Source organism: Myotis lucifugus, unplaced genomic scaffold (genome assembly GCF_000147115.1).
Source record: "Myotis lucifugus unplaced genomic scaffold, Myoluc2.0 scaffold_954, whole genome shotgun sequence".
In the NCBI taxonomy this organism is placed as follows: Eukaryota; Metazoa; Chordata; class Mammalia; order Chiroptera; family Vespertilionidae; genus Myotis; species Myotis lucifugus.
Genome location: NW_005872002.1, coordinates 94,134 through 108,521, shown reverse-complemented (window position 1 = coordinate 108,521; position 14,388 = coordinate 94,134). Strand labels below are relative to the sequence as shown.

The 14,388-nt window shown below is 46.1% G+C and overlaps 1 protein-coding gene across 2 annotated transcripts in view; it reads right to left on the bottom strand.

The window, feature by feature from the left end:
- The window catches only part of PPIL1 (peptidylprolyl isomerase like 1), a 22,345-nt gene extending 9,880 nt beyond the window's left edge, over positions 1–12,465 (bottom strand). The window contains exons 1-2 of one of the 2 annotated variants that reach the window (XM_006106950.3): positions 12,177–12,465; positions 8,372–8,526 (exon numbers count right to left, since the gene is read on the bottom strand). In XM_006106950.3, the coding sequence (XP_006107012.1) occupies positions 8,372–8,526; positions 12,177–12,232 (211 nt within the window). In that variant the 5' untranslated portion in view covers positions 12,233–12,465. Of the gene's footprint in view, positions 1–8,371; positions 8,599–12,176 lie in introns of those variants that run through there. The other variant, XM_006106949.3, reaches the window with a different exon arrangement.
- Between the last annotated feature and the right edge of the window lie 1,923 nt (positions 12,466–14,388).

Below are 14,388 nucleotides of genomic sequence, written 5' to 3'. Positions count from 1 at the left end.
TAAACTACTTGCCACATCCCATGGCTGGATTACATTTCCTCACATCGTTTTTTTAATCCAGACTTAAGAGTTCCAAATGGTCCCTGAATGGTGCTAGATCTGAACTCCCATCTGGAGGGTCTCCGTGAACTGGCCCTCTTACCCCCCATGCTATCTCCTACTCGGCCCCATACTGCTCCTTTACTGTCCCCTAAGCATGCAGCTCAGGGGCCTTAGATATCACACCGTATGCATTTGTTCCGGGTGTGGACAGGTGGCTGGGTTGTGTTGCAGAGCCAGTCCAGCGGGTGAGAAGTGACACCTGGGGTGGTCGGCTCTCCCTCACATCCTTCATGCTTCTGTTACTTGTGTGTCCACTCTGTACTCCTTCTTCTTCTGAAATCCAAAATGTCCTTCCCTGTCCTCCCAAGAGTTAAAATTCTACATTCCTTCAAGGCCCACCTCAAATATGCTCCCTACCCATTCTAATCCCACTCCACTGTACTTTTTCTCTTATTATTAACTAGAGGCCCAGTGCACAAAAATTTGTGTATTCGGGGGGGGGTCCCTCAACCTGGCCTGTGCCCTCTCGCAGTCTGGAACCCCTCGGGGGATGACCACCTGCTGGCTTAGGCCTGCTCCCTGGGGATCGGGCCTAAGCTGGCAGTCAGACATTCTTCTGGCAGCCCAGGAGCTCTCGGGGGATGTCCACTTGCCAGCGGGGAGCAGGCCAAAGCTGCAGTCAGACATCCTTAGCGCTGCTGAGGAGGCGGGAGAGGCTCCTACCACCACCGTTGTACTGGCAGCCGTCAGCCTGGCTTGTGGCTGAGCAGAGCTCCCCCTGTAGGAGCATACTGACCACCAGGGGCAGCTCCTGCATTGAGCATCTGCCCCCTGGTGGTCAGTGTGTGTCATAGTGACCAGTCATTCCCAGTCGTTCTGCTGTTAGGGTCAATTTGCATATCACCCTTTATTATATAGGAGTGCCTGGCCAGCCTGGGTGAGGGGCTGATGGCTGTTTGCAGGCTGGCCACAGCCCCTTCAGGGTGGGGGTCCCCACTGGGGTGCCTGGCCATCCTGGATGAGGGGCTGAGGGCTGTTTTCAGACTGGCCACATCCCCTTCAGGGTGGGGGGGTCCTGCTGGGGTGCCTGGCCAGTCTGGGTGAGTGGCTGATGGCAGTTTGCAGGTTGGCCACAGCCCCCAGCCACCCAAGCTCCCAGTGGAGGCTGGCTGGAAGCAGGTATCTGGGATTTATTTGTCTTCTATAATTGAAACTTTGTTGCCATAAGCAGAGGCCTCAGCCGGCTCAGGGCTGGCGGGAAGCTTGGCTTCCTCCATCGCCGGGGCAACCAAGCCTCCGGCTTGCTCCAGCTCCGTGGTTGGGTTAATTTGCATATAGTCGCTCTGATTGGCTGGTGGGCGTGGCTTAGGGCATAGCGAAGGTGCGGTCAATTAGCATCTTTGTCTTTTATTAGTGCAGATTATTCCAACCTATGTTATATAATAATCCACAGCACACTTGCATATCCTATATAATAAAAGCCTAATAAGCTAAGTGTCCGGGTCATCCATTCAACCAATCAGAGCGTAATATGCTGATATGCTAAGACCACTCAAACTGCTCGCTATGACATGCACTGACCACCAGGGGCAGACAGTCGACCACTCAACCAGTCGCTATAACTTGCACTGACCATCAGGGAGCAGACACTCCAACTGGTAGGTTAGCTTGCTGCTGGGGTCCAGCCGATCAGGACTGAGCAAGACAGGCCGGACATGCCCTGGAGCCCTCCCCGGCCCCGATTGTGCCCCAGTGGGGTTCCTCAGCCTGGCCTGCACCCTCTCGCAATCCAGGACCCCTCGGGGGATGTCGGAGAGCTGGTTTTGGCCTGACAGCGGAACGACCGGTCACTATGATGCGCACTGACCACCAGGGGAAGACGCTCAACACAGGAGCTGCCCCCTGGTGGTCAGTGCATTCCCACAGGGGGAGCGCCGCTCAGCCAGAAGCCAGGCTCATGGCTGGCAATCACAGTAGCGGTGGCAGGAGCCTCTCCCGCCTAAGCCGGCAGTCGAACATCCCCTGAGGGCTCCTGGACTGTGAGAGGGCACAGGCCAGGCTGAGGGGAACCCTCCCCCCAGCCTCCCCCCAGTGCATGAATTTCATGCACCGGGCCTCTCATTGACTATATTGTTACTTTCTAGATATTTCTCATAATGAATATCTTGTATTCCTGGACAAAGAGCTCTGCAAGGAAAAGAACAATGCCTTGACTTCTCTCCTGGCCAGGTGGCTCAGTTGGTTGGAGCGTCATCCGTACACCAAAAGGTGGTTGGCTCAATTCTGGTCAGGGCACATATGATCAATGTTTCTCTCTATCTCCCTTCTACTTTCTCTAAAATCAATAAAAACATATCCTCATGTAAGGATTAAAAAAGGGGGGGGGGAGGGGAATATGCCTTGGCTTCTAATGCTTGTGTATCCCTCACAGGCCTTAGATAGCACAAGATACCCAGCAGCCTCTTAGCAAATATTCATCAAATGAATAAAATTAACAATGAATTTGCTGTCAACATGTTACACTTCAGGTGTTCCTGGAGCAAGTGGAGAGATGAACTCAGAGTGAGGGTGACGCACAACATAATCGGCACATAATTAATCACTGCACTCACAGCAGCCAGTGAGCCCTGTGAGGCTCAGCACAGAGCAGTAGAAGCAAAAGGAAGTGCTGGATAGGGTACCATGCCTTACAGGGAGGAGAGGAACAGAAGTTAGTAGAAACAGGTAAAGACATTCAGAGCCCTGGACGGTGTGGCTCATTTGGTTGAGCATCATCCCATGCACCGAAAGGTTGCCGGTTCAAGGTCATTGGTTCATTTTCTGATCAGGGCACATGCCCAGATTGCGGGCTTGATCCCTGGTCAGGGTGCATGCGGGAAGCAGCCAGTTGACATTTCTCACAATGATGTTTCTCTCTCTCTCTCTCTTCCACTCCCTTCCTTTCTAAAATAAAATAAAGTAAACATATAAAAAAATCAGACATTCAGAGGACTAAGTAAAAAGCTAGCATAAAGTTATTACAATAAAGGAAATTTAAAGAAAGAAAAAGTTTAAAATGAAGCAGGAAGTCAAAGGGTATTTGAATTGAGAAAACATCTGGAAAAGGTGTATCAGAAAGACGCTGGAAAGAATAGGTTCCGGGTGTGGAGAGGTGGGTGGGTTGTGTGACAGTAGGAGATGGAAGAGGTATTTCGACTTGCTGAAGAGTCCACAATGCCGATGCTGCACTCCTGAGATGTTTAGTAAAAACCTGTTACCTAATCAGCTAGCAGTTCAAACTAGTGACCCAGGAGGACCAAGCTCTTGTTTGCCTTCAACCACAGACCTGCCAGCAGGCTGAGCTCAATCATTTGTTATACTTGAGGTTGGATGCAATTATTTGGAAATCTTTTGAGCTATTCAATTTCATTAAAGTTACAACATGGAAATGTGACATTATGAAGGACTGAGAACTACAGAAATATATGGAAGCTCTGGCATGAGTAACTCACATCTGAGTCACTTCTCATTCTTTTACCCTAATCATTGACTCTCTCTGTTCACTGCTGACATGAATTAAAATTTTATCTCATAATGTTCTGGCTGGTGTTGCTTAGTGATTTAGAGTGTTGGCCTGCACACAGAAGGGTTGAGGGGTTCAATTCCTGGTCAAGGGCACATACCTGGGTTGCAGGTTCAGTCCCTAGACCCGATTGATGTGTCTCTCTCACATCCATGATTCTCTCTCCCTCTTTCCCCTCCACTCTCTCTAAAATCAATGGGAAAATATCCTTGGGCGAGGATTACCAAAAATATTTTTTTAATCTCATAACAACAATGAAATTGTTGAAAGAAGCACATCAAAGTGTTGGCAGGACACTTTTAAATAAAGAATGTGGACCCTTTTCCCTCCAATACCTGATGAAGCAAACACACAAAAAATTCAAACTTAAAAGGCAAAAATTTCACCAGCATCAACCAAATAAGAAAAAAGAAACAAACTTACTCCAAAAATGTTGAAGAGTTAGCAAGGAAAAACTTGTCTGCTTGCACTCCCTAATCAAGAAAGGAGGAGTGTCACCTAGAAAATCCTGCAATTTTGAGAAGCCATCAGAGGAAGTGGGTGAGCAGCCCTGAAAAAGCTAAGGAATGGGCTGCCGCACACACCACAAGTGCTCAGGAGTGGCAGGGTGGGCTACCAGCACTGGCCATCTTGGCGGGTGGGGGGACCCTGAGTTCCTGGGCCACCTCAGGAACTCAGTCTGTGAGAAAACATAATCCAAGAAGGGCTTCTCCGTGGCTGTCTCAAGCTACCGATGCGTCAATAAGAATCCAATAAAACGAGTTCAAAGACAAGATAATAAATTAACAGAAAAGGTTGCAGAACTAAGGAAACAGATTTAGAACCAAATGACACCAATACAGCACTAATAAATAAATCAGAGCAGGAAAGAACAAAATAGACATGACTAAAAATTGAATAAGGGACAGAATAAAGGTGTGAGATTATTTCAGTGGATGCAAAAAATATGGAAAAACATCATCTCAGACTCTCAAAAGAAATGTGATGGCAAAGGTGATGAAGCAAAGAATTAGTTTCCTGAAATAGAAAATCCAATAAGTATAACAGAAAAAATTCATAAACATAAATCAAAAAAATTTCCCTGAATTGAAGGAAGAAGTAAATCTGATCTCAGTATTCTTCAAAGCCATGTTCAAAATCTGAAGGTGATGGAACAGAATGTCTATTTCCCTCAGAAAAAGATCTGAGGGAATGAGTGTAGCCCAGGAAGAGCACACCCAGTCATGGTCTTTTTCAAGTATAAGGGCAACAGGCAGAAATTCTCAACCATGACCTAGTTAAAAATATAACAGCCTCCGGCCCTTGCAATAAAAACCGCTCGCCGAGAAATTCTACCTGCTAGCACTTGTTAATAGAAGAGCCTAGAGGTGAGCCCTGAACCCTCTGAAATGCAGAACCCAAGTGGGTGTAGAATGGAAAATGCTATAAACTCTGACAAGGAAAAATAAAACAACAAAAACTGGGAGTGAGGGAGGATAGGTCTGAGATCACTGAAAATATATAAGTTGGTCTCTGTTCCCGATTCTTGGCACAGGGCGCCTAAAACCCTTCAAAAGTGGTAAGAGCACTAGGAGCACCTTTAGTTCTAATGTGACTCTGGGTGGGCTCCTGATGGGGTCACCAGAAAGACCCCCTCCCCCCGCCCCGAGGAACCACCACCACCACTTCTCCGGAGAGGAGAGAGAGACTGGAAATGGAGTTCATGGGTCATGCCTGTACAGGGTTCGAAGAGCTTCTAGGTGAGCGAACATATCTACACCAGGAAGGTGGCACACTCTGCACACTCCACCTCCACGGGGACAGAAGCTCTGGACTCGGGACCTCCCAGACCTCGCCCTATGCATCTCTTCATCGGGCTGTTCATCTGTATCCTTCACCATTATCCTCCAACAATGGGTAAACATAAGTGTTTCCCCAAGTTCTAGAAGCCACTCTGGCAAAGGAATCAAACTGCAGGAGGGTGTCGTTGGAATCTCCCATCTATAGCCAGTTGGTCTGAAGTAGATACTTGTACCTGGGCTTGTGGTCTGAAGTGTGTGTGTGTGTGTGTGTGTGGGTGTGAGTGTTGGGGAGGGGGTGGGGAGAGAGACAGTCTTGTGGGACTGAGCCCTTAACCTGTGGGATATGACATGGTCTCCAGGTAGACAGTGTCAGAATTAAGTTAAATGGCAGGACACCTGGCTGGTGTCGCAGAGAATTACTTGTCGTGAGGAAAATTACTATATATTTGGCGACACAAGTGTCAGAGTGAAGTGTTCTGTGTGAATATGTAAAAGCAAAGGAGAAACAGGAGGGAAGGATTGGGTTTTTCCCAACACAGGAGGTATGCATATGCAAAACTGAGCTTTTCCTAAACGACAGGGGCGGGTAGAAATTTAAGTACTAATTGCCTCATCTCTCACAGCAGGAAGTCAATTTTTCTGTTAAATGTATACAAAATTAAATACAATACCTTTTGGGTAAAAAGCAATAGCATGCAGGACATAGCCTAATCTCTAAATTATTCCCATTTAGCTAGTTATTCATCCACTCATCCTTTTAACTAGGTATCTGAAAAGAAAGATGTCTAGAATGGCCACCAAAAGTTAACACTGATGATTACTGAGAGGTGAGATATTGGGGAAACAGTTAAATGTGGTTAGGAATCTTTAGGAGGTATACTTCAGAGTAATTTTTGTTCTTTTTTTCTACTTTCCTATATATTCTATATATTTTTTAAAATATATTGATTTTTAGAAAGAGAGGAAGGGAGAGGGATAGCAAGATAGAAACATCGATGAGAGAAACATCAATTGGCTGCCTCCTGCACGCCCCCTACTGGGGATCAAGCTCACAACCCAGGCATGTGCCCTGACTGGGAATCAAACCATGGCCTCCTGGTTCATGGGTTGACATTCAACCAGTGAGCCACACCAGCCAGGCTATTCCATATATATATATATATATATATATATATATATATATATATAATCTATCTCCCAGGCATGTATCCTGACTGGGAATCGAACCCCAACATCCTGGATCATAGATTGGTGCTAATAAATCCCATTTAAATGATGATAACTCTCAAATTCATACCTCAATTCCAGAACTTTCCATGAACTCCCACTCTTATCCTATTACTTATTCAACATCTCTACTTAATGTGTCCAAAACCAAAACCAAATTCTTTTTTTTTTTTTTTTAAATATATTTTATTGATTTTTTACAGAGAGGAAGGGAGAGAAATAGAGAGTTAGAAACATCGATGAGAGAGAAGCATCGATCAGCTGCCTCCTGCACACCTCCTACTGGGGATGTGCCCACAACCAAGGTACATGCCCTTGACCGGAATCGAACCTGGGACCTTTCAGTCTGCAGGCCGACACTCTATCCACTGAGCCAAACCGGTTCGGCCCAAAACCAAATTCTTAATCTTCCCCCTCCAAACATGCTTCTGTCTTAGCCTTCCCCACTTTACTAAATACTAGTAAAAAACTTTGAAATCATCATCTCTTTCTCTCACACACCCACCCCCTAATCCAACCTTAGTAAATATCATTTGCTCTATTTCCATCAAAGCATAACCTCAATCCAGTCACTTCTCACCACCTTCTCCACTACCAGCCTTGTCCAACCACATATTTTTCTAGACTGGATGACTACAGCAGCCCTCTAACAGGTTCCCAGCTCTCATTCTTGCCCCTTTATCTGTTCTCCAAACAGCAGCCAGAGTGAGCATTTTAAAGCATTCATCAGATCATGTCATTCCTTTGCTCACAACTTTCTAATGGCTCCCATCTTATCCTATATAATAAAAGGCTAATATGCAAATCGACCGAACCACAGAACCCAGTTGCTATGATGCACACTGACCACCAGGGGGCAGATGGTCAATGCAGGAGCTGCCCCCTGGTGGTCAGTGCGCTCCCACAGGGGGAGCGCAGCTCAGCCAGAAGCCAAGCTCACAGCTGGCGAGTGCAGTGGTGGTGGCAGGAGCCTCTCCTGCCTCCGCGGCAGCACTAATGGTGGGGAGCGGGCCTAAGCCGTCAGTCATACATTCCCCAAGGGCTCCTGGACTACGAGAGGCACAGGCCGGGCTGAGGGGGACACCCCCCCCCCCCCCCTGTACAGATTTCGTGCACCAGGCCTCTAGTTCAGAATATAATCCAGTCTGTACCATGCCCTACAAAATCCTACATGATCACACTCAGGGGTCCTGCCTCAGGGCATCTGGTCCTACTCTTTCCTCCAGTCATAAAGTTCATTCCCTCACTTCATTCAGTTCTCTGCTCCATTAATAGCATCTACTCAGAGAGGACTTCCCTGGCTTTGCTATTAAAATCACATCCCCACATCCTTTTCCTGCTTTATTGAGAGCAACTTTTTTTCTTTGTTCATGGCTACACAAGAGCTTAGAAAAGTATCTGGCACAAAGCAGGTGTTCAATATGAACAAATTAATCAAACAACCCAGTATTCTATTTTTCTCACAACACTGAAAATGTCTTCCTTTACTTCTAATTAGTAGATTACACTATACATTACTATAATATTATTTGCTCTTAGTAAGCAATACATGGAAGTTATGAGAAACTCTATAAAGCCCAGAGTCCAGATTAGTTTCTGGTCAATTCCCCACATGTGTTTGGGGAGGGTGTGTGCTAGCAGGACAGCAATAGTCACCCGAATCACTAACCCAGTCCCCGGCACGTGGAACAGAGCCCGGCTGCCTCACATCAGTTACAACAGAATGAAACTTCAGAAACTAATGCTGGCTTAACTGTACCTGTCCCTGTTGGGTCACCTCCCTGGACCATGAAGTCTTTGATGATTCTGTGGAATTTAGTGCCATTGTAGTAACCTCGACGAGCCAACTCAGCAAAGTTCTTGCAGGTCTTTGGAGCATGCTTCCAGTACAGCTCCAGCACGATGGTCCCCATGCTGCAGACGGAAGAGGGCGGGAGAGCTCCAGTCAAGAACAAGGTCACAGCAGATAGGAATGACATGGACTGCTCCAGGACTCTGCATTTTCAAACTTGTGAGCCATGAAACTGTGATCAACATCAGACTCCATGCTCACCAAGGAAAACAACGCAAGGCAAATAACATGAACACAACCGTGGACAACTAAAGTGTTAACACCTTATATATTAAAAATTTATTACTGATTACCAGAAATTAATATAACCAACCCCCAAATTAGAAAAAAAAAAGTCTTACACTTAATTTATAATTTTTTTAAAGGAAGACATTAAAGTATCAGGAATTCATATTTATTTATACGTGTATAAGTTTCTGGGTGGGGTGGAAACTGGGTAAATAGGAGACAGGAAGGTTGTCAATGAATATCTTTTTTAAACTTTATATTTTTGAACCATGGAAATACAGTACCTACTCATAAATACTTTAATGGGGGGAAAAAGGTACAGTTTGTGTGTATTTAGGAGGGGCTGCAACAAAGGCAAAACCTGATGACTTCAAACCTTTATACCTACCGAATGTGATGAGCCCTCCCCCGCTGAAGTACTGCCAAGGAAAAGGAAGAAGGAAAAGATGGAGGCCAGGTGCCTTCCCCTCTCCATCTCTCACCTAGACTTTAAACTCCAGGAATGTGAGAACGGGGTCAACTCTGTGCGGACTGAATACCCAGTGCCAAGCACACTGCAAGTAAACCAGTGGTTCTCAACCTTCCTAATGCCGCGACCCTTTAATATAGTTCCTCATGTTGTGGTGACCCCCAACCACAAAATTATTTTTGTGGCTACTTCATAACTGTAATTTTGCTACTGTTATGAATTGTAATGTAAATATCTGATATGCAGGATGTATTTTCATTGTTACAAATTGAACATAATTAAAGCATAGTGATTAATCACAAAAACAATATGTAATTATATGTGTTTTCCGATGGTCTTAGGCGACCCCTGTGAAAGGGTTGTTCGACCCCCAAAGGGGTCGCGACCCACAGGTTGAGAACCGCTGAAGTAAACACTTTATACTGTAGATAGGTTCTTGGAAACTGACTTTTAGGGAAAGAATGTATAATGAAATAAATTTTACCAGAGGCTAGCGGATACAAATAAGAGGTAAGTCCCTGTGGCATACTTCTGATCATAAGAACATCATCAAATTTCTTTAAAAAAGACCCAAACACTTCTAATACTTTACATTGAAATAAATGTGAGCTATACATTCACATAAGAAAGACTAATAAAAACAAGTTAAAATAATTATTTTCCAGGCTGCTTATTCAAGTTCAGGGTCTAGGGTGGCTGGAGCCTTATCCCAGAAGCTCAGGGCACAAGGTGGGAACCAAACTGGACAGGATACCCTTCCATCCAGGGCACACTTGCGCGCACACACATACACTCGTTCAGACTAGGACCATTGAGACATGCTCATTCAATAATGCGCACATCTTTGGGATGTGAGTACCTGGGAAAACACCCATGCAGACATGGGGAGCACATGCAAACTCCAGAGACAGTGGCCTTGGATAGCAATTTTTTCCCCTCATCGATATCACGGAAGGACACTGAAAGGAACCTTTATTCGAGGACCTGCTGTATATGTGGTAAGAGCCAGCACATAGCTTTCTGCTGGCAATTCACCCTTCACGTTACTAATATTCAGCACAGATTAACAATTACTCTGGGCAGGGCACGGATCTAGGTGCTTTCCCTTCATGGAGCTTACATGCCGGTGGGTATTTTTTTAAATACAGATAATAACTTTAGAATGGCAATCAGGAAGTACCTATACAATACTGAAATGTGCATACTTCTTGACAGCAATTTCAACTAAGTATCTACTCTATAGAAAAAAATGACTGAAGTTCTTAAGGATACAATTGTGCAAGGATGTTCATTCCGACATTTGTCATAACAAAACACAAGAAGCAATTTGGATGACCTTCAGAGAGGGAATGACTAAAATATGAGACATTCATACTATGGAAGACTGCATATATTAGTGAGTGAAAGAAAAGCAAATTACAGAAAAAGAAACATACACACAGTATGAGCATATGATCTTATTTTTGTCAAAAAAAAATAGAACATAAAAGAGAGATGTTTATGTGAAAAGGTCCAGAAGATCATTCAACAAACTATTAAAAATGTTTTTAGCCTGGCCAGTGTGGCCCAGTGGTTGAGTGTCAACCATGAACCAAGAAGTCACCGGTTTGATTCCTGGTCAGGGCACATGCCCGGGTTCCGAGCCCAGTAGGGGGTGTGCAGAAGGCAGCCAATGGATGATGTTTCTCTCTATCCCTCTTCCTTCTTCTCTCTAAAAATCAATAAACACATTTTTAAAAGTGTTTTTACATGAGAGGTGGCTTTCACTGCTTTTTCTATACACTTCTACACTGCCTGGATTTACATTTAGATTTATTTTATAGTTTAAAAAAAATGTTAACAGCTGAGTTCAAAAATTACTTTCAAGTTGGTATCTGAAGAATTTTGCCAGATAAGAAGGTGGGGGAAATGGCCTGGGAGCAAAAGCAGCATCTGAGAGAACTGTGCTCTGGTGGAAAGCAGCACAGACAAGAGCAGAAGGAAGGCAGAGGGATGAGGCTGGACCCTGGCTACGGATGGGGGACTGGAAAGTATAGCCAGAGGTAGGAGAAGGCCAGAGGAAAAACATCACCTTGAATGTCAGACTACGACGTTTTACTATTAGGGTGCTGCAGCAGTAAGAAGTCATGTCCGGTAATGTGTCCTACTCTGGAAAGATCGCTCTGGACTTTTTCCAAAGAAGCAATGGAATGAATGAGGCCAGGGAACCTAGCATGGGAGGCGGACATACCAGGCTCCAAATGAGGCCACGCCATTTAACCTGTGAGCTCCGGCATGTCCCTGCTAAAGCTGGAGGAGAGAAGGTGGAGTAATACCTGCAGGGCCTGAGCTGCTAGGAGGATTAAACTAATTGATGCTCTGTCTGCACCGGGGGCAGGGCACTAGCTGGCTGGGGCTCCGCTGTATCACATTTGATGGTGGAGCAAATGTGCTTTTGATGGTGGAGCAAATGTGCTTCTTCCTGTTTAACACTGTAGACGCTCATCCCGTCCATTTATTTTTTTAAATATATTTCTGATTTCAGAGAGGAAGGGAGAGGGGGGGAGAGAGAGAGAGAGAAACATCCATGATGAGAATCACTGATGGGCTGCCTCCAGCACGCCCCCCACTGGGGATCGAGCCTGCAACCCAGGCATGTGCCCTTGGCCGGAAATGAACCTGGGACCCTTCAGTCCGCAGGCCAACGTTCTATCCACTGAGCCAAACCAGCCAGGGCCATCCCGTCCACATTTGCACAGCTGTCTCCTTCACTATACTGTCTGCCCCTAAAGGCACGGCTGCGTGTTTCATCCACCTGTCTCCTCAGGTGCCAGATCCTACATCCCCGGCCTGAAGGAAGGGATGAATGAACGGAGCACGGGTGGCGGCCGCCGCTCCACGAGGACAGCGACGGTCCACACCTGCCCTCGGGCCGCCGCTCCACGAGGAGGGAGAGCCGGCCGGGGAGGGAGCCCCGCAGACAAGCCCGGGCTCCGAGTCGCCTCAGCCAGCCCCGCCCCGAGGCGACCCCCTCACCTGGTCTCCAAGTAGACGTTGGGCGGCTGCCAGGAGTCGGGGGGAATGGCCGCCATAGCGGAGCCGGCGGAATCTTTCCCCAGCAGTTGCCACTTCCGGCGTCGATTCGCGGGGGACCCGCCGGTGCGGGGCACACTTCCGGTCCCCGCGGTTCAAACCTGCGGCGCCAAGATTTGAAGCGTTGAGAAAAGGAAGAGGAAGGACCCCACCTCCAAAGCCCGGCGGCCTGGGTGCGAGGCGAAAGCAGGCCTGCCGGCCGCAGCCCGGAGGAGAGGGCGCGCTCCCGCGGCGGGGGCCTCGCGCCACTCTTCGGACGCTCTGATTGGTTCGTCTAGGCGTGGGAGGCGGGAACAACCGGCAAATCTTCGCTCCGATTGGAGTTCTGTCCTAACTTTCAATTCCAAGAATTTCCTGGTCCCACAATAAGGCAGGGACTAAAAGAGGAAGAGAATGAAAGGGAATAGAGGTGAGAGATGCCAGAACTAGCTTTGATAAGGCTCCGTACAATTTCCATAGCAATCACACTTTATTAACTTATCTGCTATGAAGTAGGTACTGTTATTCTCGTTTTTCATATGTGAAAACTGAGATTCAACAGTTAGATGATTTGCTTATTTGTCTAAAAGCAGTGGTTCTCAACCTTGACTGCACATTAGATTCACCTGGAAATGTTTTTAAAATCCCAGGATTTTATGTGCAGCCAAGGTTGAGAACCACTAGTCTAACGACATAGAGCAAATCCGAGCCTCCAAACTCCAAAGGCTGAGAGTCTGGAGAGAGAGAGGGAAGGGCCTGGAAGAAAATGAGAGATAAGGAAAGGGCGAAAGCCCAATGAAGATCAAAGAGGTCAGGGCTCGAGCAAGGCCTAGAGTGGCCTGCTGGGATAGACGGCACCCCAAAGGTGTTAGGAGGGTTTGCTCAGGGTCAAAGGTGGAGAAGCAAAGGAGAGGCACTGCAGGGAAGTTTGGATAGAGGACAAGAAATAAATGGGGTACATAAACAGATGGTAAATGCTCTGCACAGCCCTTAATAACGATGGCTAAATGAATGCTTACTTTGTGCCAGCCTGGGGCTAAGCACTTTTGGGTACTTTAAACATCGTTAAAATCCAACACAGATGGAGACCAGACTTGAAAATTCCCTGAGCAGACACACCAGTTTAGTCATACAAGCAAAACTTAGGCCAGTTCTTGTTAATGCCTCTGAAAATCATAAACAGAACTTAAACTGTTCCCCAAAATTGATGTAAGCTAACTTTTAACCCATTCTCTGTCACTAGGAAAACTCTAATTTTATAACCAATCACTGTGAAGAATCAACAGCCATTGCCTCCTCAATATGTAAGCTGCTTTATTACTTATTTAATCTTTATTGTTGAAGGTATTACATATGTCTCCTATTTTTCCCCAGTGACCCCTTCTAGCCCGCCTCTACCCTCCAGGCCTTCACCACACTATAGTCTGTGTCCATAGGTTATGCATATATGCATACAAGTTCTTTGCTCTCTTCCCACCCACCCCCGCCTTCCCTTTGAGATTGGACAGTCTGTTCCATGCTTCTATGTCTCTGGATCTATTTGTAAGCTGCTTTGTAACCACGTATTTCTGAACCTCATTCTGTGTTTGATTTGAGTGCTCCCAGTTTGCCAACTGGTTTTTTGTGTGTGCACAATACATTTTTTTGCTAATTATTATGTCATTGATCCAGTGGTTTTACTTCTAGTATTTCTGAACTTTTGACAGTATTTAATATTGAAAACCCTCTGAGATATGCCCAGATGGTGTGGCTAAGTGGTTGAGCGTCAGTCACATGCCCAGCTTGCAGGCTTGATCACCGGTGTGGGGTGTGCAGGGGGCAACTTATCAATGATTCTCTCTTATCATTGATGTTTTTCTCTCTCTCTCTCCTTTCCTCTCTGAAATCAATAAAAATATTTTTAAACCTTATGAGGTAGATATTACTATTTATTCCCTTTTTACTTTGAGAAAACAGATTAATAACTTGCTCAAAGTACCACAGCTGTGAGCCTGTGCCCCTAACCACAGTTCAATCCTAGTTTCCGTAATTGTCAAGTAGGAATAAGGTTATACAGGGTGTAAAGATCAAACTAGACAGTGAGTTCCGTGAGAGAGGAACTGGCCTTCCTGCATCTTGATGCCCTCCTCACAAAGCACTGAGCATAGGGTGCTCAGGTTTCACTGGATGCATAATG